This window comes from Anser cygnoides, chromosome 22, assembly GCF_040182565.1.
Source record: "Anser cygnoides isolate HZ-2024a breed goose chromosome 22, Taihu_goose_T2T_genome, whole genome shotgun sequence".
NCBI lineage: Eukaryota > Metazoa > Chordata > Aves > Anseriformes > Anatidae > Anser > Anser cygnoides.
Genome location: NC_089894.1, coordinates 7121556 through 7144732, shown reverse-complemented (window position 1 = coordinate 7144732; position 23177 = coordinate 7121556). Strand labels below are relative to the sequence as shown.

Below are 23177 nucleotides of genomic sequence, written 5' to 3'. Positions count from 1 at the left end.
CGGAACAGGCGGAGCTGCCGGCGGCAACGGCGGCTCCGCGAGGCCGCCCGGAGCCGGGAGAGAACCGGGATGAGGAGGGGGGAACCCGGGGTGGGAGGGAACCGGGGGGTCCCGGGGTCTGGCAGTCATGGGAGGGGTCAGGACCGTAAGGCTCAGGCCCGGCCCGCGGTCCCGTGTCCGCCCCCCCGACGCCGTCAGCCCGCTGCGGGGCTCCGCAGGACCCGGGCTGCCCGTGGAGGGCGCTGTGGGCCGAGCCGAGCCGGGCTTGGCTTGGCCTGGCGTGGCCGCGCCTCTTCCGCCGCTGCCGCCGCTCAGGTGAGGCCCTGCCGGTTCCCCAGCTCCGGGCTTGCAGGGCCCGGGGCGCCCCCCTTGGGGGTGAGGGGGGGGGGGTCGTGCGGCAGCGTTGTCGCCGGGTCTCGGCGGTGCCTGGCCGGGGAGAAGCCCCCTCAGGCCTCGCCGGCTGCTGTTTTGCAGGCGGCTCGCTTCGTCCGTGGCTCGGGAGCGGCGCTGAGGCGGCATGGGGAAGAGCTGCAAGGTGGTGGTGTGCGGCCAGGCCTCCGTGGGGAAAACGGCGATCCTGGAGCAGCTGCTGTACGGGAACCATGTGGTGGGTGAGTGTCGGGGGGGGGGGGGCTGAGAGGGGCGGCCCTGCGTGGATGTGGGGTGTGAGGCAGCCCGGTGCTGCCAGGACCCCCAAATACGCAGCGTTGGGGTGGAGGAAAGGTGCAGTGTGCCACCCCAGACCACCCATCAGGACGATTCTTCAGGCTGCGTCACGGCCGGTGCCGTGTCCAGGGTCCCCACGTCACCCTGCCCACCTCTTGGCAGGCTCGGAGATGATCGAGACCCAGGAGGACATTTACGTGGGCTCCATCGAGACGGACCGCGGGGTGCGCGAGCAGGTGCGCTTCTACGACACGCGGGGCCTGCGGGACAACATGGAGCTTCCCAAGCATTGCTTCTCCTGCACAGACGGCTACGTGCTGGTCTATAGCACCGACAGCAAGGAGTCCTTCAAGCGGGTGGAGCTCCTCAAGAAGGAAATTGACAAGTCCAAAGACAAGAAGGAGGTGAGCACCTGCGATCTCCCCGAGGGAAAGGGGCCGCGGAGTGAGGTCTGCTCCCTTGTTCAGTGGTTCTTCCCCAGAGAGTCTCCTTTCCTCTGGCTTGTCACAAGGTGGTGATAGGGAGCCCTGTTCTGTAAGACCCTCGGTTGTAACTGGCTACTGTGCTGGGATGCTTTCAGGGGAGAGTATTTGCTCTGTCACTGTGATTGTTCCACAGCCAACAGGCAGAAGGGCTCTGTGCAGAAGCAGGTTTGTGTATCTCCTGCTGATGGGTGGGGACAGGGGTCTGCTGCTTTGTCTTCATCAGTCTCAAGAGCGTTTACAGAGATCTCTCTTCTTGGCCTTCTAGACTGGACACTTCTGCTAGCCACTACAGTGCTATGCATACAATCGCTCAGTGGGGCTGGTTTGAGACATAGACCCAAACAGAAGGGGAATTAGCTGAAGGACATGGCCTGGCACTAAGGGTGGTGCCAAGCAGAGCCAGGCAGCGCTATTCAACCCTGCATATGTTACCTACAGGGATTCTTCTCGCCCTTTTTTTGAACAGGTCACCATCGTGGTTTTGGGCAATAAGTGTGACTTGCAGGAGCAGCGCCGGGTAGACCATGACGCAGCCCAGCACTGGGCCAAGGGTGAGAAGGTGAAGCTGTGGGAGGTGTCCGTGGCTGACCGGCGTACATTGATCGAGCCGTTCATCTACCTGGCCAGTAAGATGACACAGCCACAGAGCAAGTCTGCTTTTCCCCTGAGTCGCAAGAACAAGGGTGGCGGTTCTGTGGATGGCTGAGACTTGTCTTTCCCTTCCCTCACCACCTCCTCTCCCTCACCTCTCTCCTTCCCTTGCACGTACCTCCTGCTGAACCTGTGTGGTGTCGTGGAGCCTGCAGGAAGCCTCGTGGCACGAGGAACAGGCATCCCAGGGCCAGGGATGGTCTTTGAGGAGGAGAGAGGTGACCCATCTCCCTGCACTGGGACAAGCGCTCTTTCCACTGCCCAGGCCCTGCTACTGTTTGAGGTGCTACAGGAAAGCCAGGATTCGCTAAGTGACACTCCTCTGCTCTCAGGGCGCAGGCTGGCACCTGTGGGCTGCATGCTGCCTGAGGGGAGATGCAGCACAAGGCTGGCCAGCAGGTTGAGATCAGCTCTGCATCTGAGTGCAGGCAGGCCAGAGGAAATGATTCCCCCTTTCAAGAGCAACTCTGTCTTGTATTTACTGATCCTATATAAGAAGAGCCCCTTGTCCTCTCCCAGCTAGCTTTGTGGTGCTACAGCTGTGTCTCAGCAGATCGCCCCTCACCTGGCCATGCCCTCTGCTCCTCGATGTGTGGTAATAGTCAGTCCTTGGTCAAGAGGAGCCTCCTGTCCCAGTGAATGCACAGTGCAGAGCAGGTTGCCGTTCCTGAGGCAGGGTCAGACCTTGGCCCCATGTCTTATGGTGCCCACATTTTAAAACCGCAGCCCTCTTACTGAGCACAGCCTCAGTCCTGACCTGAGAGCTGCTGGGACTGTGCTTAATCTGCACACACAGGTGCTTTAGGGCTGTGGCAGCTCTCACTGCCCATCAGTCACAGTGCTGCCTCTCCTCTCAGAACCACCACAAGACAAAGGGAAGGTGTCCCAGTCCTGCCCAGCAACACGGTCCTTTTGGCTAGTCTGGATTTAGATTTAAGAAAAAAGACGAGAAAGCCCTGGCTTGTTTATACTTGTTCCTTTTATTTACTGAATAACACAATAAAGCAATGAGATTCAATTATCAAAATATTTTCCTTTTTTTTTTTTTCCCCAACAGTTATAGTACATCAAAAAATATACAATGAACATTACAGGAGGGGTACTGGCCAAGTCCCTAGAGTCTGTTTATTCAATTTTTCTTTTTTTTTTTGAATCAAACTGTTCACATCACTCCAAGGTTATTTACAGAGGAACACGCATTACTGAGCGCTATGGACTATGCCCTACTACCTAGTACAGCATCTGCTAAGTCAAAGGCAGTAAATGCTTTGGATAGCACAGGAGCAGGGAGGGTTCTCTGGAGGCAGAGGGGATGCGACAGAGGGAGCATGTTCTTATGCAGCTTGTTGCAGTATTATTGTTATTTAGAAGGAATGGCTTTCAAGGGTTAAAGTGCCAAGTGTAGGAGTGTATCAGGACTCCACTGGTGGAGGGGGGGTGACAGGAGCAGCCGCTGCTGGCTCCAGCACAGGCTTTTTAGAACAAAATGCAGGGGAACAACCCACCGGTGTCCAGCGGCTCCTGCAGGCTGGAGCATGGCCGCGGCTGTCTGCTCCCCGTGCTCCCGAGGCTGGTGTGCGTGCAGGAGGGGATGCGCTGCCCTTTTCTGCTGCAGCCAGGGCTGAGAGGAGGCCTGGAGGAGAGCACAGTGAGATGGGTGGGGTGAGGGCTGGAGCTGGGGTGGCCACAGGCTTCGTGGCACCGAGATGCTGTTGGAGCCATGTCCCTCCTGCCCCAGCCAGCGCAGGCTCCTATCCTGGGGGACGCGGGGTCAGCTATTGGTCCAGGACACGTGTGGGCTGCGGGACAATGTCCCTGTCAAAGCCACTGCTGGGAGCTTTCCGCCCTCAGCTGCTCTCCCAGCCACGAGTCCCACCACCCCCTCAAGAACTCATCTCTGCCCCCACCTTCCCATATACAATCTCATCTTCCTCTCTCCGGGTGCCCTCTTTTCCCTGGGGTGGAAGGAGATGCCCTGAGCAGATAAATCTGTACCCAGAGGCTCCTTTGCACTCCTGGCCTCTGTGGCAGGAGCAGAGCAGTGGCACTGCGGGTCAGTGCTGCCCATGGTGTGAGCAGACGTGTCCTCCAGACGCAGGAGCATGGCTCTGTGTCACCGGGACCCAGTGGCAGCTCCCTCCGTGCAGTGGTTCCTGCTGTTTCCCAAGGCTCCTGTCTGTGGAAGCAGAAGTGTTTCAGCCCCGTGAGTTTCCTGGCAGCAGGTTCCTGTTTAATCTCATCCGAGACCTTGTCCTGAGCATTGGTGGAGCACACTGGGCAAAAAATCCTCCTGAAATCCACATTGCTTATGGCCAAGATAGCAGATACGTGTGCTTGTGCGTGTGGATTCCCAGGTGTGCAAACCACCAGCCTCTTCCCAAAAGGCTGGGCAAGGACACGGGCCTCATCCTGGGACGCAGCAGAGGTCTCTGAACCAGCACCCAGGCTAAGGGATGGGAAGAGATGCCGGAGGACCCATCTGCACAGAGCTAAGCATTGCTTTGTTTTCCTTCTCCTCCAAACACCACTCCCGGCTGTACAGACAGCGTGAGCACCAAAGTAAAATGCAGACAGCAAGACACAACGAGCGAGCTGCTCCCATGGGATTGCATAGATCGGGGTGGGTTGTCACTCCAGCGTAAGGTTCGTTCGGGTTGCAACTTTTCCTGCAAGTTTTCTATTTACAGCAGCGCGCTGGGAACCCGGAGCGCTGTGGGTACAGTTTTCAGACCAGGCCCTCGCCGGGCCTTCTGAGCACAGTGAAAAGAGAGCATCCGAGGGAGAGCCCCACGCGTCAGCTGGCGGTGCCTGCTCCTTCATCCCTGATTGTCTGGGCTGCCGGGGACGCCTTCGTTTTGTGGAGTCATCAGAAACTCCTTGGAAGCTCCTAATGGGGACGGGGCTGGACGGCGAACGACGACGTTACCTTTCACCGGAGAACCAAAAGTGCTTTGGGGACATTCACGCAGCCTCACAGCATTTCCCCTGAGGTAGGGGGCAGGGTTGTCCCCCCTGCGGGTGGGACGGAGGCGAACAGCTGGTGCTGAGCAGGCTGGATGGGGCTCAGGGCCATTCTCCAAGCTCAGGGTCACCTCCTTCCCACCTCGGGGAGCGCAAACCAGCTGGCCCAGCTCTCTGCTCCTTGCGGGGCTGGAGCAGAGCCCGTGTCCGACTGTGTGCCCAAATTCTGTGCTTCTTGGGTTGCCTGGGCGAAAGGCAATGTGCTTTCAGATGGAGGGGGAGCAAGCCCTGGGCTTTGCCTATTGCTCTCTGAGTGAGGATGCGATCGCCGTGGCCAGCGCCCACCACGGCGGGGGCTCTTTGGTGTGGGACGGACGGGGCTGGCGGGGACTGGCAGGACAGAGGGGTGCTCCGTCCCCCCCGGACCAGCCAGCTCCTCTCCTCCCAGCCTGGTAACTGGGAGGTAAACAAGAAAAACAGCAGGGTCCTGGTGGCTCTGGCACTGTCACCTGCATCGCCCAGCCCTTGGGGGGGGGGGACCCTGCTGAGCGCGGGGCTGGTGTGGGCAGGGGGAGCAGCGGGGACCGGCCGGACTCTGCCGGGGCATCTCGCTCCAACAGGAGCCAACTTGAAGCAAAAGGAGGAGAAGCCTGGGTTGACGTCTAACTACTACGGTTTCCCATCAGCCAGAAGAAGAGCAGCCTGTCCGGGCACCCTGCCCCGCGCAGCCCCCGTGGCGCAGCCGACGGACCCTCGGCGGGCGAGGGACTCTAGTAGGGCGCGAAGACGATGGGGCCCGGTGTGGTGCGGACGTGGGCCGGCGGCGTTCGGAAAAGGGCTGGTCCGAGGAGCGGGGCTTGGAAGAGGGTGGTGGCAGCGGCTGGTCTCAAGGCGAGGGGGCCGGGCATGGCGCACACGGCCGTGGTGAGCGGGCTGGGGAGGAAGCGGGTTGCCAGCGTTTTGGTGAGATGCTTCTGCAAAGCCAGCTTGGACTGCGGGGAGGGAGAAGGAGAGAGCGTGAGGCTGCACGCCGGATCGGACAAGCACCCCTGCGTCAGCCCCTGCAGTAAACGCAGCCCCCAGCCCACTGGGTTTTGGGCTGCCAACTCCCCACCGAGCTAGGCCGGGAGGCTCACGTCTCTGCAAACGAGCTTTTGGGCTCGGTTTAGCTGAACCACACCACCCCGCCAACCCCAAGCATCCAAACCCCACAACTGTCCCCTCCAGAAGCTGTGAAACAGGTGGGAGAGCCCCAAATGCTCCAACTGTTTCGAATGCCTTTGCCAGGGAGCCGACAAGTTCTCCCTGTGTTTTCCTTCACAAAAATCCAGAAACTCCTCTCACCTCTACCCCTCTCCATCCCTGAAGGGATTCAAGGAGACGAGGCTTTAAAAATAAATAAATAAATAAATAAAAGCAGATATGTCTTATTGCAAGAGATGGTTACCACAGCAGAGGATGTTCCCGGTAACTGGATGGGTAATTTGCTGGGAGACAGGTACCTTGAGAATACTCACTGCGAGGGCAGCGTTCTTCTGCACCTTGTTATAGGGGCTGTACTTGGGCTTGGGCGGCTTCCCAGCCAGCCTGTCTTTGTGCCTCCGGCTGCTCATGTGCTGGAAGAGGAAAAAGAGCCCGAGTGATGGGCACCGACCCGGGGACCGTGGCTGGGAAGCCGCAGTCTTGCTGCTGATGGGGACAAGCAGCTGCGCGAGAGCCTGACCCCCCCCAGGTGCCCTGCAGGAAGGTGCCACCCCCGGGCTGTCCATTTATCCCACAGCTTTTGGGCTGGGACGCACCAGCTGCTCCGGAGGGACCCTCTCAGAGCTGGGTCAGATCTCCTCCCTCTCCCCCCCCAAAACCCAAAGCCTGTTTTCTCCCCACAGAAGGAAAAAAAAAATATCAATGTGGCCAGGACAAACATGCACAGATCCCCCTAATGCAGGGGAAGGATTTAAATGGGATGCATCCTGTAAATCCAGGCCTCCAGAGAGCCTCCTCTCCCAAGGCCATCAGGTTTTGAGAGGGGATGCACACCCACGCCCCAGGTGCTTTCACAGAGGTCTTTGCACGCCCACGCCCCAGGTCCGTGCATCTCCCAGGGTAAAGACACGCATGAGGCTTGGCGTTCTCACCTGTTTGAGCTGGGTCTCTGAGTTCACGTAGATCTCGCACACTTGGCAGTGAAACGCCTTGTTCTGGATGTTGATGCTGCCCTTGTTGCCGATCCTCTTGGATTTGTGCCCTGCCCGGGACAGGAGCTTGCCTCGGCCTCGCCGCATCTGGGCGCTGTGACCTTCCAGCATCGACTTGTGCTTGGCGCCTGGGTGGCAGAGGGACAGGGACTTCAGCAGTCATCACCTTTATGAATCAACCCAAATCATCCACAGCAGTACCCGGCAGCTCCCTCAGGACCCCAGTCCTGGCTCTGCCCCAGGAGCCCAGGCTCCCGTGGGGATGCAGCAGCCCGTTCCCAAACCCTTCCAAGCTCTCGCGGCCAGCTGCGCTTCGCAGGCAGACCAAAAACATTCTGCTTTCCCAGTGACACCCCCCCCCCCTCCTTCCTTCCACGTGTCAGACCTTCGGAGAAATTGCTATTTTAAGCGTGATCTGGAGCTCGTCGCCCTGTCCTGGGCATTAGCACAGTCTGCAGAGCCGGGCACGCGTCGCCCTCCGTGCCGCAGCATCTGAGCTATGCCCAAGGTCAGAGCAGAGCCGGCTGCCGAGCCAGGAATAGCTCAGCAGGGTTATGAGAGGCAGGGAAGGAGGAACCCCAAATCCCACACACCTGGGAACAGGGTGCTCTGTCCCTCCCCTTGCCGGCAAGGGGCTGGGGAGGATGGGGATGGGCAAGTAATTTAAGCCCCTGCTAATTCATTCTATTTTTTTAAGGCATTAAGCAAGGAGCCTGCGCTCAGCGCCTGTGCGACAGCCGCAGAGGAGCACCAGCCTGTGAACATGCTGTTTGTTTGTTCTTTTTCCCCCAAATCAGCTCCCGTGCTTGTAACCAGAGCTGACAGAAGCAAAAGAACACGTTTGCAGCTACGCCGTGTCCCGAGCCCACCCCCTTGGGGCTGGGGGTGCTGGTTTCCAGCTCCCACTGTGCCGTGGTGGTGGTGGGGGCTTTCTTTGAAAACCAGGGTGCGGGGCTGGTTGATTTTAGCATCACCGCAAGAGGCTGGGAGCTGGCACTGCAAAGACCATGGGCACCACTGGGAGTCACCCAGTCCGCAGCTGCCACCCAGCTCCAGCCCCCCCAGCCAGGCAGGGAGCACCGGGGGGGGGGGAAAACTGGGGTGAGCCATCGCTGCGGGGCTCTGGCCCATGGAGCTCACTCAATTCCCCCAGGTGCTTCTCCAAAGGAGCAGGAGCCCCAGCACCAGGCTGCTTTGGGGGGGGATTTTCCTGGGCCTGCAAGAGGCAGCTCCGGGTTGGTATCAGCTGAGAGCCCCGAGCTGCAACAGAATACAAAGCAGCCCCCAATCACTTGATTAAATACATCTGAAAACATCTCTTAATTAGAGACACGAACAATAAGGGAGCATTTGACCTTGCTAGAATTCACCCCATAAGCCGCAGCATAAGTAAAACATGACCGCTTATCTTTGCAAGCCACCTTAATTAACCCTTTTTAATTAAAGCACCGTTCATTAACTCACACGGGTTCCCTGCAAGCCCGGGCGGCTCCGTTTCACTGCAGGAACACGGAGGGAAACGCGCAGAGCCCACCCCTGGCACAGGCGAAGCCCTTACCGGTGTTGTGAGCCTCCAGCTGGGACAGGGAGTTGACGGTCACCTTGCAGGTGGGGCAGTACAGGTGCTGCTTGCTCTTCTTCCCCTCCTTCTCGCTCTCAGGGGCCGAGCCGATGCTGCCACCCGACTCGGCCGCCTGCGTGGCCGGGGAGGTGACGCTGGTGGCATCCGAGGCGCCCTCGGACAGCTCGGAGGCCGGCGGGGAGCCCAGCGGCGTGGCGCTGCCCGACAGCTCCGCCGGAGCCTCCTCCGAGCTGGGCGGCAGCGCCAGGCTGCTGCACTCGCCGTCCGGCTCCTTCGGGCCGTTGCTTTGGGCTGGCAGGAGGGAAAAGGGGAAAGGGAAAAGGAGAAAAAGGTCAGAAGGGGAAAGTTCTCTTTTCTTGGATGGGTTTCCTGGATTTCAGAGAGCAACACCCAAGCCCAAGACCGTCTCAGGCACTGCCTGCTCTCTTTTTATTCCTGCTGTGGGTGGCTCTAACCCAGACCTCTCTCCCACTACAGCTTTTATCCACGACTCACTGCGGTGTGCTCAGCACAGAAGCCCCAAGGAGCCCGTGGCTCTGGAGGGTGCTCGCTCCCACCGGGGATGTGTGAACCCATATCAGACACCACGCTCCAGCAAGGGCAGGGAATGCTTGTTTCCTACAGCCATTATCTCTGTTTCTAAACATTGCCCAGAGACACCAAATCACTGCTCCTTTCCAAGTAGCCTCAGGCTGGGGCACTACAACCCAGGGCTGGGTGCTGTACGGACACGGCAAAGCCTGCTCCTGCCCCAGGGGCTTTTTGGGGTACTTCCCCAAGGGGGCATTTTGGGGCGTTCCCCACCACGTCAGATGCTGCAGACACACGTATTTGGGAGCAGACCCTGCTTTGGTTGTCCCCATCCCAACACCTAGGATGGAGTGATGTTTAAGCACAGAAAAACTCAAGGAAATCCCAGCCCCGTGCTTCAGCTGCACGTCACTGAGTAAGGCTTGGACACACCAGCTTCGTCCCCCTCTCTCCATGGTCAGGATGCGATCCCAAGGTTGAAGCAGACCCACACATCCTCATCCCTCCTTCCACTCCTCACCGCTACAGCTGGGCCACCAAATAGGCTCAAATACTCACAAAATGGGACTCGGGCTTCTTTTGCACCTCTTCGGTGCAAAAAAACACGAGCGATGCTGCTCCCAGCTTGTCACAGCAGAGATGCTGGCGTACCACAAGAGCTCATTTACTAATTCTTGTGGTGGCAAGCTGACTTGTCAGCAATACACCACCCTAATCCAACCCAAGCAGCTGACCCCTGAGGGATGCTCGGGCACAAGGCTGTGCCCACAGCTGGCAGCGGTTCGGGTTTTAACCCGGATCCTCACCGTGCTGCGGCCGCACCAGCATGGTTCGCCCAAACCCTGCCACACCACCCAGAACCAGCCAGATCACCGCAGCAGCCCCAGGGGTCACCGCTGCAGGACCCCCCAGGAATCCCCACCCCGTACCTGCGCCGCCGGGGTCCCCAGAGCCCTCCAGGCTGGGGGCGAAGTCGGCCGCGCCGTCCCGGCTGCTGGCCCCCGCTGCCTTCTGCTTGCTCTTCATGGCCTCGATGGCTTTCAGCCTCCGGGCGTGCTTGTGGCCTTTGTAGTGGGCTTCTGCCTGGTTCTGCAGCGGGGGGAGAAAAAGGGACAATGTCAGTGCTGAGGATGGACAGACGGATGGACGGGTTAACGGGGTCAGCCCCGGGCTGCTCGGGCAGCTTTCCAGCACCCCGCTGAGGTGTGCGGCCGTCTACCCCGCTGACATCCATCCCCCGGGATCGGGGCCGCCTCGGAGGTGGTATTTTTGGCTGGGTGCAGCACAAAGCCGCTTTTCTCCTCTCACCTGATCGCCTCGCACGCAAATACATTCAGGCCGAGGTATCACTTTGCTAAGACATCGCAGCATTGCAAGGCTGAGATAAGGACCCTGCTCTGATTAAATGCATCAAGGCACTTCTAAAAGGAGCCTTCAGGAAGAAAAAAAAATCACGACTTCAGAAACATACAATGAATCGCTGGCTGTAAAAATAAAATTAAAAAATACATTGGTGGGGAGGACACGTCTCCCATTGTAACCTAATGGGTGTCTAACATGCAATTTACATTCTCAGGCTCCTTTCTTCCAGAGAACGTTGAATAATGAAGTGCACATTGATGGGTTCATGCCTGCACGGAACTGATAAAAACATCCACAAAAGAAAATAACCCGAACGTTTGTGTACTTAGCAGTCAGGGACAATGCAGCATTGTCACCAAAAACAAGCCCAGTTTAGCAATTTATGGAGGCTAAATCCAATATGAATTAAGACACTGTATTGCCGAGCAGCACGGATTAATTTGCACGGCATTTTCAGGGGCCAGTTGAGGCTCCCAGTGCTGGGGAAGAAGCAACATCACTTTCTGTCCCCCCCCTTGCAGCTTCCTAAGGGCTGGGAACAGCGCAGCGCCGGCCGGGTACATGGGAAAGAAAAAGGCCCATCGGAGCGCACGCGGCTGAGCGGAGCCTCATTAGCAAACACAATCAACTCCCATCAGATAACGGGGGCTTGGACGGGGCTGAGCGTCAGCCTAAGTAGGTCACGGAGCATCGCCGCCGCTTTGCACAGGAGCGGCGTGTGATGATTTGCGCCCGTACTGGGGCTCCTGCAGACGTGACCTCAGGGGGGACACGGGCAGGGACGGGGGCAGCGGCAGCGCGTGGTGGGAAAGAGCAAAGCAGCCGAGGCTCAGGGGTCAAAGGCTGAGATCTGGATGCAGCCACAAGGGTAGGTTGGAAGGGAGGTGGCGGCACGTGGGGGCCCAGGAGCACCAACCCTCCCCGCACCATGCTCCCAGCCAGGGTACGGCTTGGAAAGCACCGCTTTTCCCTTTTGCTGCTTTTCCCAGAGCTGCTTGGTTGCTGTGCAAAAATAATTAAGCCTGGAAGAGCTGACTTTGGCTGGAAGAGCTGGATCTCCAGCAGGGCTCTGCTAATACAGCACGGCCAGGCTGCGACCGCATCCCTTCAGGCACAGCAGCACTGCAGAGCCAGCCTGGTGCTCCGCGGTGGGTGCAGCGAGAGCAGCCCCAGGAGCCTTGGTGCTCAAGCAGATGAGCAAGGGGGGGGGCTCAGCACCACGTCGCTGCTCCAGGAAGGCATGGCCAAGCACAGGGTGATGCTCCCAGGCTGGCAGCTCTATAAATAACCCCGTGCTGTTGCCTCCCCCTCCCCTGCATGCCACGGAGGAGCACATCAGCTCACCGACACACCTTCCAGAAGCGAGCTGCACATCCATGCTCCCCTTGCTCACCCCCCTGGGGTCTCTTCCAAGGCAGGGGGGCAGAGCAGAGCCTGGTGCCAGCTTGGCAGTCACCGGCTGTGCAAGTCCCTCGGCCCAGACAACACAGACCTCAATACCCAAAGCTCTCTCTTAACACAGGGCAAGGCTCCTTCCCCAGAGCTGCAGCAAGAGGCAAAATGCTGGAAGGCAGCCCCCGTCTTGGGGTTTTATTGTGGTTTCCCCTCCCGTCCTCCCCAGGAAGGGGGAACCCAGCTGCAGGTGGTTAAGCTGTAATTCCAGCAGGAAAGCGCTCCCTTGGCCAGGGCGACCACCGCAGCCCCGTGGGGTTAGGGGCGCAGCCCAGCGAGGGGCTCTGAGCTGCTGGGGGTGTGGGGAAGGGGCCCCCCCACGCTGCGCTCCCGGCCCAGCTGCCTGCAGACCTCTCCTGCCGGGTGCTGGGTTGCATTTGAATGAGAATTCCCTTTCCAACTGTTTAATCAGTTTTCCCCACAAAAGATCAGCTGTGTGCAATTCATTACTGCAGGGATCAATGAATGTTTCCTGCCTCCCTCCTTCAAGGTGGTTGATTTACTTAGAATAAAAGGCTGGGGGGGGGGGGAGAGAGAGAAAAAACCACCTGCCGCATCAGAGCTCTGGGAAGCCAACGCAGGGAAGATTATATTTGGTTCCCGAGGAGCAGATATGAACTGCACGGGCTGATAAAGCAGCTTAAGCACAACCGCCAAGGCCAAGGCAGCAGGGAACAGACCTGAACAAAACGATGAGGAGCGGAAAGACAGAAGAGCCGCCGTGGTGAATAGAGGGCACAGCAGCCCTGGGAGCGTTCAGGCCCACGAGCAAGGAGGAAGCATCTTCCGCCACCCTGCCGGTGGAAGCGTCAGCCAGGGCGAGCGGAGAGCGAGGGAGAGGAGCAGCGAGGGGCTGCGCCACGTGGTGCCCTTGTCTTGGGGTGCGTGGGCAAGGGGCACCTCCGCCAGCCCGCTCTGCATCCCAGTGGGGCTGTGGGATGAGAGCAAAGGCAGTTTTGCCCTTGCTGCCCCAAGCCAGGGGAAGCAGTGGGGTTGCAGAGCAGCGAGCTGAGGCAGGGCTGTCCCTGCCGAGGCGTCCGGGGCTCTCCGTGCAAGCACCGACGGGGAGGCTGCAGGCGAGGGAGGAGGATGTGAGCAGCACCTCCATGGGGTGCACCTCGCTCCTGCTCGGCCCCGGGGTGCGTTGCAGGGTGCTGGCACCGGCCCCGCTCGCCCACCCAGCCCCACGCTCGGGGCCAGCCCCTTGCCGGCTTACCGCCGAGTTGAACCGCAGGTGGCAGATGTTGCAGGAGATGAACTGCTTCTTCTTGAGCGGGGTGGGCACGCCGAAGGTGTGGCTGATCACCGCCTTCTGCACGGGGTCCATCTGGAAGGGGAGGAAGGCACAGGGTGGCTGGGTGGCACCGGGACCTGCAGCACGCATCCCGTGGTGCTCAGTGTTTGCTCCTGGCTTCCAGGAACAAGCCTGGGGTCTCCCAGACCTCTCCGTGACCTCTCCTTATATATATTACGTTATATAAAACCTCTCCGTGGGGTGCTCTCCATCAATTCCTTTTTATTTTTTAAGCCATCCTTCAAAAACCACCAAATCCCTGCTGTCATCTGGCAGAGGGGAACGGCCCCCGTCCCCACCGCCTCTCTCCTCCAGGCAGTGATGGGGACGTGGAGGGGAGGGGGAATGGCACCATCAAGCCCTGCTGTCACAATGTCCCCCTCCCTCTTCCCCCCCTGCTCCACAGCAGCCCCCAGTGTCGTGGATGGCAAATTATCAGCTTCTGTTTGAGCTCCCAGCTGCTCTCCTCGATATCCCAATGACCTGGGAGGTTTCCGAGTGACTTCGCAGGAGCAGAAACCACGGTAAAAGAGGGTAAAATGAGCAACAGCCCCAAATCCTCCACGTGCGTTTTGCCAGGGAGCTGAAACGTTCCTGTACAAAGCCAAAGGTGCGAGCGGCGCCCGGGGACACCACGGCACAGAGCTCCCGCGGTGCCAGCGCAGGGGACAAGGGGACAGGGGTCCCACCTCTCCACCTGGCTCTTGCCCTGCAGCCAGCTTCACCTGGGCTCAGTGGGGTGGTGGGACACGGGGGTCCACGAGGGTGCCTGTAGCCCCAGGCACGTCACAGGGCACGGTGGCCACGCAAAGCCACCCCGGGCTCCCCCCGGCGCCCCGACCACCCCAAGGCGCATGTTTCGCCTGCTGGAATCAACTTCCAAGGCTGACGACTTTGCATCACGTCTCGGCTGCCTGCGCAGCCCCTGGTATTTCACAGGGCTTGTGCACAGAGGGAGCACAATTAGCTGCAACGAGCCGTGTCTTTCCACGAGACGATTCATCAGGGGCAGCGCATGGGGGCTGCCGGCGAGGCAGAAGCATGCAGGCTGATGACAGCCCCTGGCGCTTCTGTCCCTCCCCGATGCTCAGCGTCATTCCTCCGCCGAGGCTGCAAACTTGTTGGAAAAGCCATAATTGTTTTAAACAAAATGCATTTATTAAGGGAGGGGGAAATAAGAATCAGCTCTTTGTTTGAGCGTGGCTATAATCTATAATGCAAGTATTGTTCCCCTACCCTGTGGCATAGGAAGATTATCTTATCTGGGTCCTGCTGTCAGTAGAGCCTTGGGTTTTTAGGCGATCGTATTTCTCCGCAAAGCTATTTAGTTGCTGAGACAGGTGCATCAGTCTTCAAGGCACATGCCTGGACAACAGAGCCATTATCAAGACCCCAGATTCCATTCCAGGAGTGAGCAGAATGGTAAAGGCAGGTGATTAATGAAGTGCCTGCTTGCTATGAAATTTTTGCTCACTTCTGGAATATAAATGAAGAGGCGTTTGGGGTTCGGTGGAGAACCGGAGGAACCTGCAGATGGTGAAGACGCCGCTCCACCCCGACAGCAAACATCGCAGCGCGCGGTCCCCGTGCTGCGCAGCGCACAGGCAGGAGCGGGGCTGGCGCTCGCGTGGAAGAGCAACACCCCCCTTTTCCAGGGAAAGGCAAGAAAAACGGCTCTGCAGCAGCCTCAACCACTGCTTCTTGGCTGGCGGCTCCTCGCTGGGACCAGGAGCTCGTTTAAATCGCCAGGGCCTCCGATGGAGCAGCCCAGCAGCCCTCCTGCTCCATCCGCCACCCCCGTGGCAGGGGGAAGATGCGGAGGGAAGGGAGGAGCAGGCACCAGGATGCACGGACGGAGGCTCCAAGGTGCAGGGATGAGCTCGGTGGAGAATTCGGTGTCTGACAACGAAGGGTCCTCAATGCTACTCGCTAGCCACTTACGTGTCTATTAATTAGCACTAAATTGCAGCCTCTCGGGAAACCTCACTTTCCATTCTGGATGCTTTGGATAAAGGAACCCCATTAGCATCTATACTGGAGGATGTTTTCTTTCTCCAATCAAGTTTTATTCAGTTCATGTTTGCTGTAATGGAGCCCGGCCAGTTTTGCATTCACTCCACGTCTGCTGAGTGGCCCAAGGGGCCCCTGGGCACCCTTCTGTGCCCCCTCTGTGACAGGGTGGGTGGGTGGGTGGGCACAGCCACCATGCACCCGGTGGCTTTGGGAGCAGGGTGAGGTTGGCCACCTCTCCTTCTGTAGCAGGCATCTCGACGCTGGCCATTACCTGGGTGCAATTCCTCCCCACTGACCACTTTGCTGTGCATGCAAGCTCCCTGTGACCCCAAAACCCAGTTCCATGCCCCAAACAGCCCCAGAAGCCCCACGCACCCAGCCACAACCACTTCGGCTGCCTTCGCAGCTCTCTGGCCATCCCTGCAATCCAAAAGCCATCACAAAAAAAGTGGGGTAAAGTCCCACTGGGGCAGCCTGGGCGCGTGCCAGCACCTTGCCACCCGTGTGAGCAGCATGACGTGGGCACTGGAGCTTTTTTGCACGATGCTGAGCGGGGCTGACACTCAAATGCCCCCCGAGAGCCCCCGTTCTTCCCATCAAATGAAAATACAAGCACAACGTCAACTTCTCTCTACCATATGCAGTCTCTGCTCTTTCCAATAGGAAAAAGAACCATTGCAGTCCCTGCTTGCCCTCCCTGGGGAACCTGGTGCTGCAGCTTTACGTACCATCTCCCACGGACGTGCCTTTTCCCCCCGGTCTCCAGCACCTTTAACCAAGAACCCCAGGACCCAGCTGCTGCCAGCGCTGTGGGGCAGCTCATCCGAAAGCAGAGGTGGGTTTTTCGGGCACGGCACGCTTGGAGCACAAAGATCCCAGCTTTATCGCCGATTCTTATTGACTCACGTTACTTTATTTATCCCTGGATGTTCCTACCGATATAAATAGAGATCTCGGAGCCGAACTTCCTGCCAGCCGCTGAGGTCAGCACCGGGACGGAGCATCAGTTCACATTGCATCTTCTGGGGTGGTTTTGCGAGGCGCTGCTAGGTCCTGGGGATTTGCAGCATCGCAAGAGCTAGAAAGTGCCCTTTGAGCATGTAACGGTATTGCTAGGACTTTTTTTTTTTCCCTGCTGTTGTTGCTTTAAGTGGCAGGAGAGCTCAGTTTGGAAAGGTTTTGCTCGCTCCAGAGTAAAACATCTGCTGGGTTCATGAGAGCCTTGTGACCTGCCCAAAGTGCAAAGCGTTCAGCTGCGCAGTGGCAAACAGCTCGTGCTCTGCGCTGCTGCAAGGGGTGAGCGTTACCCGGCGGCCTGGGGACAAAACCACGCCAGATCCTGCCCGGCATCACCAGCAAGCAAAGGCCAAACCTCTGCTTTCTTCTTATAACAATTCATCTATGGCAGCTCACTCGGGAAGCACGATACGATGACCCCCTCGCTCCTGCCCCCTGTCCCACCTAGCCCCCATCACCTCTCCAGCACGAGAGCATCCTCGCAGGACTAAAAGCACCGGCCTCGGGATGAGCTCAGGGCAACCCGCTGAGGATGCAGGGCGCTGGCAGGGATCAGAGAGCACAGAGCCTGGCAGGGCAGCGGCCGAGCCTGTCCCTGCACAGCCGGGCGGCTCCCGTGAGTGCAGGAGTCATTTTCCAATTTTTTTTTTTTTTTTTGAAGCTCTAGAAAGCACGTGCCAAGGCAGGGGCAAGCGAGCGCCAAGCAGAACAAACAACAGTGTCTGGTTCGAGTTAGCTACTGACTCCAGAGACTAAAAAAAGGAACACAGACAAAGAGCAGCAACGTTAATGGCATCAAAAAAAATCCTCCTCTCCTGTGTTCCTGCTTGTTAGCACAGGGGAGAGACAGGCTAAAGCCGGGATTTCAAAAGAGCTTAAAGGAGTTAGATGTCTGAATCCCATTCAACAGCAACAGGAATCCGGTACTTAATTTCTGGGGCCGACTTTGAAGATCTCGGTGATAATTTGCACCTTCGGAGCACGTTTCATCTCAAAGCCACTTACAAAAGGCTGGTGAGGATCAGGTCCCTGTTTCAGCAGGTGGGGAGGGAGTTCAGGAAAGTCCCATTTTTAGGCTTATGATTAAAAAAAAAAACAACAGACATTTACCAAAGGCAGGAGCAACCAGACTGCCTGTCCCAGATGCAGGGACCCGGATGCGGGCAGCGTCCCACCCTCAGCGCTGGGCAGGATGGATACCCCTGCTAACATCCTGCTAACCATCAGGACACGGCCTTGTGCTGCGATGTGTGATGGAGGAGCTCTACAAAGTGATGTTCAACCACCTAACCCCAGTGTTTGGCCCCACTTCTGCCCTACCTCGAAGCCCCCGCCGGTAGGAGACGTCCTGCAGACACCAGGCTCACCCTGCGCCTGCCTCTCCGCACCTCCTCTCTCCTCCTTTTTTCCCTCTTTATTTATTTTAAAACTAATGAACTGCTCTCTAGAGCGACTTTACCGCTATCGATTCCAGGAGCAAAACCCCATTGATCTTGGTTTCAACAAACCACCTTTTTAATTTTGCTTCCCGAGGGCGACGGATGGGGCGAGAGGCAGCCTTTGAGGGTTCCTTCCTTCGCCCCACGCTGGCACCGCGTTTGCTCCAAGCTAAGGGCAGAGCAGGCGCCTTGTGTAGGTGAAGAAGAGCCCAGTAATGAAGCCAGGAGTTATCTGGCTGGGTTCAAGGACCAGAAGAATGGAGAAGAGGGCTTTTTTCTGGGGGACAGAGGGAGGAAGGGGTCCGGCGGCCGCAGCCCACCCGCCCACGGGGACTCACCGTGTTGAAGTTGGGGAAGAGGTTGAGCGGGGACGTCCCGTTGAGCCTGAAGGTCAGGAAGTGCTTGATGTCCAAGGGGGGGTGAAGGGGCCGGCTGGGAATAGGCAGCGAAGCTAGGAGGGGACTGCTGTGTCCAGAGGGACCTGGGCGGGCAGAGGGGAGAGAGCAGCGTTAGCACGGGTGAACCCCACTCATGCACGGGGACAAGGCCACCAGGACGGTCCGACACTGCTCTGACCCTTTGGCGATGTGTCCCAGACTGGGGAGTTCGGGGCATCCCTCTGGTTTTTGGGTTCAGCCCCAGCACCCCCGCACGAAGCCCGACACAGCCATTTCCATTCTGTGATTCTACATCGGAGCATTACATGCGATGGAGTCTGAACCATCTGAAGAGCAGCAAAAATCCGCCCCCCCCCTAAAAAAAAAAAGCACCCCTCTCCTGCGGGATATCCCACGGGGGGGGCTCCAAAGCAGCCGATGGAGAGGCACGGGGAGCATCCCAACCACAGCTGCCCCCCCGAGCAAAACACTGAGCTGAGGGCAGGGGGCAGAGAGATGAGCAGCCCCCAGCACGCCACGGCCCCGGCTTCGCACAGGTGTTGAATTTTGGGCCCCTTCAAGCCTCGCAGGCGCCCCAGCTCTGCCTCCCCGCCGCTATTTTGGGTGGAAACCACCCGCAATCCCCAACCGCGGCTCCGGCAACAGAGCTGCCCACTCCCCATCCAGGCTCTGCTGGCTGCCTTGCATCTTCCCCCGCAAACCAATTGTGAGCTCCAGCGTGCGGTGTAAAAATAGCCTGCGGTTATTAATAATTTTCTGTTTAAAAAGAAAACACCCGTAGGGACAAGGGAACGGCAAACAGAAGGGATCTGGAACCCAGGCATTAGTGCAAAGGCAGCGGTTTTCCATGCGGCCTGATCCATCCCCCCAGACACCTCCCTCCATCCTGCATGGGCCAGGCTGAGTGCGGGGATCAAAGAGTGGAGAAGAGTAATAAGCCAACAAATGAAGAAAATAAAATATTAAAGGTTTCAATATGCTGTGAGCCAAAAAATCCCATTCACATCTCACGCGACTCCATCCCTCCTCCTTCAGCCCCTTTCAGCAGCCTGGACCATGGACAAGGCTATTATTATTATTATTATTATTATTATTATTATTACTGTTACTATTGTTATTATTATTATTATTATTATTATTATTATTATCTTGGTCCTTTTCCACCTTGTTTTCAGGGCTTTGCTCTGCTGGAAGACTCTTGGGGTCGCAGCGCTGCCCTCAGCCCACCCTCCCTCTTCCAGCGTTAGGAAAAGCAGAAAACCCATCAGGAGAAAAAACCACAGCAGCAGCAAGGGAGAGGAGCCGTCACCCACCCCACAAGCCCCAGAAAACCTCCCAAACCCCCAAATCCCCCCACACCGGCTCCTCTACCACGCGGACTTGGCTGGACGAGGAGCTCGCTCCCGCAGCGCGTCATTGCTGCTCCCCCGCTGCGCTTTGCTTTCTGCCCTAAACCCGACTCCCCACTGGCAAAAACCAGGCTGGCGCCGAGAGAAAAATCTGAAATTCAAAGTTCGGGAGATTTTTCTGAATTTCTGAACGGGGAGCTCGCCGCGCTGGCCCTGCAGGCAAAAACGACCTCTTTCTGGGAGAGCGCGCACGGCCGCTCCTTCATCTGCACCGGAGCGGTCCCTGAGTCAGTCCTGACTCCGGGGGAAAAATTACATTTTGCTTCATCAGGCGTGCATTGATCGAGTTAATTCCAGAGTCGCCCAGAAGCGAAATCTGTGAAACTGCTCCAAAAATAAATAAATAATAGCAACAGCGACGAGGGAGGCAGCAAGAGCAAGCAGAAATGGGTGAACGATGCATAATTAACCTTCCGAGGCATGAAGCAGTATTTCTGCCTCAAATCGTCGGAGATGGCAGCACCCTGCACCCGGGGACCTGGCCCCTGGGGACCCCCCCTCCAGCCTGCAGACGCAGCCCCGACCGTGCCGAGAAAAGCTGTTGCAGCAAAGGCATTTGGGGCTGGATTGCAGAGGTTTCCGCCTGCCTTTTGTTCATGCACTTTGCATTGATTGTGCTGGCCTTAAAACCCAAGATATATTACGTTCAACATTGGGAGGAACAAGAGGGCAAGCGATGCCTCTGCCCCCATTGCAGGTGACCGAATGAACGAGTTTGGAGCTCTGCGAGCAACACCCAGGTGCTGCTGCCCGGGAGGGTGCTGGGGCAGGAGCACCCATGGGTGCTGCCCACGGACAGACTACGGAAAGGACGTGCTAAGCCAGCCCTCGGCATCTTTGATCCCAGTTTTGTGGGTTAATCATTTTAGGGCTGGATCAGAAGTTCAGGGGTAAAAGACACAGCCTATTCGGAAAGCATGCAGAAACCCCATCCGAGATGGGACCCTGTGGTAGGAGGTAGGAAAGCCACCTTTCCTTCCAGATTTAGGTTGACAAGACTTCAAAAGACCCCAATGAATAGGAAAAGGCCTTAATCAGCATGGCACATCTTTCTGCAGAGCCCCAGCGAGGTGCAGGGGCTGTGCAAGGAGAGGCCACGAGCCCGTAGCAGGCACGAGGAGGAAAAGCACCACGCAGCTGAAAGGGAACGCGCTGCGGCTGGCGCTGCTCGCACTCCCGTGGCTAAAGGGGAAAAAAAAAAAAAGGAAAATAATCACGCTGCATGGGGACAAAGTCACCGTCAGCTTCAGCTTGCCTAAACCTCAGATGATCACAAAAGCATGAGCACTAGATGCAGGGAGCAGGCAGCAAGCGGCACAGCCACAGCCCCAGTGCAAGAAGGGCTCCTGGTCACATCCTGAGCTCCAAGACCCATCCCGAGTTCCCAGTCCTATCCTGAGCCTCCAGTCCTGTCCTGAGCTCCCAGTCCCATCCTGAGCTCCCAGTCCCGTCCCGAGCTGCTGCTGGGGTGCACAGCCGGGGGGCTGCATGGTGCTGGGGGCACCTCCCCAAGGTCATGGGGCCACAACGCCTCTCACCTTACCTTTGCTGCAGGGCAGATTCCGGCAGCAGCTGCGGGCTGTATTTTTAGTTATTAATTAGACACTCAATTACGGGGATTTGCTTTGGTGAGAGTGGCAGGGCCCCTGGGTCTGTCTAGGATGACACGACCTTACCCGAGGGGACAGGCACGGCCACAAGCAAGGAACAGCACCCCCGGATGCCCAACCGGCAGCTCACGAGCAGGATCGGTCCCCTCGCTGCAGGGCTGCTGCCAGGGCATGGGGTGGTCATGGTTTTTCCTCTCCCCCCAGGTTTGGCAGAGGAGCCCCCACCTCCGCAGCAAGCCCTGCTGTGCTGGCTCCTTCTCGATGCTGCCAAAAAGCAACGAGCTCGAGGGCTCCAGGGAGCGCTTTCAAAGCGCTGATGGAAGGAAGGCAGTGAGGGAGCCCTGCATTTCCAGCACAGACACCACAAAATGGCTTTGCCCCACTCCCCAGTTAGATTTTGGGGTTAGTGACCCCGAGGACGCTCGAGCTGATCTCCAACCCCGCGTGCCACTGTGCTGAAGCCGCGGTGGTGGATCCTGGATGCCCATGGAGGCATCCCCCCTGCCTGACCCACTGCAGCGCTGGGCACCCCGTTACCACCCCTGGCTCTGCAGCAAGGACACCGATTTTCCTAGAAGAGCATCCCAGGTCTGACCACACACCACATGGAGCCACAGCTTCAGCACCACACGTTCCCTCTCCAGAGCTCAGCCAGGAGCAACCGAAGCCACCCCAAAACCCCACAGATGCTCTGCGAGGGACCTTCCCGGCTGCTCTGAAGCTCAGCGCATCCCCTACCCCACGAGGCAGCCGAGTCTCAGAGCAGCCCCTGGGATTTAAAGACGCCTTTCAGACCTTTGTTTAACCAAGCCCCCGCAGGAACGGGGCCCACCGCTGCCCGCAGCCTCCCCCTGCAACCTCACTCAGCCCCCGTTCACCGCGCGGGCGCAATTCTGCAGTCGATTCCCTCCTGACCCCCTGCCAGGCTGCTGAGAGCAACTGCGGCGCTCCAACGCTACGTCTGCACGAACCTCCGAGCCGTGCCTCTGCGAGCGGCAGCGACACGGCTGCGGGTTTTTTCATACCGTCACGAGGAGCTGCCAAGGACCCGTCTCGCAAACAAACGCGGGGCTGCCTTCAGAGAGCAGCTGGCGCGGAGTCTGCACAAGACAGATGGAGACAGGAGATGTTTATTCACACGGAAAGCCTGGCTCCCTCTCGTTCGGTAGGTGTTCTCAGCAAATTTTGGTGGTGTCTCAAATTCCTCACCCAGGGCTTTAAAGCTTTTGTCTCTGGCCAAGCGTGGACTGAATTCACTCCGGCTGTTTCCAGGAGGCTGGCTGGGAAATGCACGTATGTGCACTCCATGGTGCCAAGGGCTGTGGAGAGGGGAGAAGGAGCAAGACCAGGGTCATATCGCTGTACCACGGCCGCAGCACCCGAAACAGCCCGGGAGCACCAGCACCGCTTGGGACAGACTGCCCTGGTTTTAGGAACATCAGGATCGCACTGCCTCCGACTCCCCGAGCAGCCGAACGCAGTGAACCCGACCTGGACCTCAGAGCAGCAGATGCGAGATGCTGGAGACAGCGATGCTGCGCCTGCTGTGCAGGGTTTTTGCTCCTTGACACGAGCTGTCCCCACAGCAGGACTGGTTTTGGCAGAGCATAGCAACCTCCCTGCCCTGCTCAGCACCCATAGAGCCCCCAAAAAGTGTCTCCCCTTCTTCTGGGTGTAGGGATGCTCTGTGCTGCCTGCTCTGGCACCGATACCAGTTCCCAAGCGCAAGCGCCAGCCCGAGGCAAAGGCAAGGGGTGAACTCGGACCACCAGCACCGTGGGCATTTGGGTCAAATCCTGCCAGACTGCGCATCCTGGGGATGGTGCGAACTTACCTGGGAGCGGAGCTGAGCTGAATCCAGCAGAGAGACACGGCGCTCCCCACATGCTGGAGCGTTAAGCTGACGTGATGCTTTGGGCTGCTGCTTTGACTTTATTGCAAATTAAAATCAGTACGAAGGATCTTTTCATCCCACCCCTACGGAACTAAAGAAAACATCCCTCCAAGTTAAAAAACCACAACATTATCCCACCTAACACCCAAGGGCACACCATGCAGCACGCGCTCCGTTTGGACTCGGTTGCAAGGCTCATGCATGGGCACTAAACCTGG

The 23177-nt window shown here is 58.1% G+C and overlaps 2 protein-coding genes across 8 annotated transcripts in view; one reads left to right on the top strand and one right to left on the bottom strand.

The window, feature by feature from the left end:
* The first annotated feature begins 143 nt into the window (after positions 1-143).
* NKIRAS2 (NFKB inhibitor interacting Ras like 2) lies at positions 144-2829 on the top strand. 3 transcript variants are annotated; one of them, XM_066981713.1, is made up of 4 exons: positions 144-315; positions 475-611; positions 829-1070; positions 1618-2829. In XM_066981713.1, the coding sequence occupies exons 2-4, from the start codon at positions 518-520 to the stop codon at positions 1855-1857; spliced, it is 576 nt and encodes a 191-aa protein (XP_066837814.1). In that variant the 5' UTR covers positions 144-315; positions 475-517; the 3' UTR covers positions 1858-2829. The 3 variants fall into 3 exon arrangements, with proteins under 3 accessions (XP_066837814.1, XP_066837815.1, XP_047909132.1); XM_066981714.1 differs by lacking the exon at positions 144-315 and having other exon boundaries at positions 322-611; positions 829-906; positions 1004-1070; XM_048053175.2 differs by lacking the exon at positions 144-315 and having other exon boundaries at positions 328-611.
* Positions 2830-2926: 97 nt separating this feature from the next.
* Positions 2927-23177, bottom strand: part of ZNF385C (zinc finger protein 385C) — a 76333-nt gene continuing 56082 nt past the window's right edge. For 4 of the 5 annotated variants that reach the window (XM_066981710.1, XM_048053173.2, XM_048053171.2 and 1 more), the window contains 7 exons: positions 17987-18129; positions 13102-13212; positions 10001-10160; positions 8517-8831; positions 6899-7086; positions 6266-6379; positions 2927-5755 (listed from right to left, as the gene is read on the bottom strand). In XM_066981710.1, coding sequence (XP_066837811.1) covers positions 5534-5755; positions 6266-6379; positions 6899-7086; positions 8517-8831; positions 10001-10160; positions 13102-13212; positions 17987-18129 — 1253 coding nt within the window. In that variant the 3' untranslated portion in view covers positions 2927-5533. The remainder of the gene's footprint in view (positions 5756-6265; positions 6380-6898; positions 7087-8516; positions 8832-10000; positions 10161-13101; positions 13213-17986; positions 18130-23177) is intronic. The other variant, XM_066981709.1, reaches the window with a different exon arrangement.

What these genes read in the sequence shown, in the direction of transcription:
- NKIRAS2 (XM_066981713.1), top strand. Translation starts at nt 518, where the DNA reads ATGGGGAAGAGCTGCAAGGTGGTGGTGTGCGGCCAGGCCTCCGTGGGG. An exon ending in GTACGGGAACCATGTGGTGG is followed by an intron (nt 612 to 828) that starts GTGAGTGTCGGG and finishes ACCTCTTGGCAG; the next exon opens with GCTCGGAGATGATCGAGACC. An exon ending in AGTCCAAAGACAAGAAGGAG is followed by an intron (nt 1,071 to 1,617) that starts GTGAGCACCTGC and finishes TTTTTTGAACAG; the next exon opens with GTCACCATCGTGGTTTTGGG.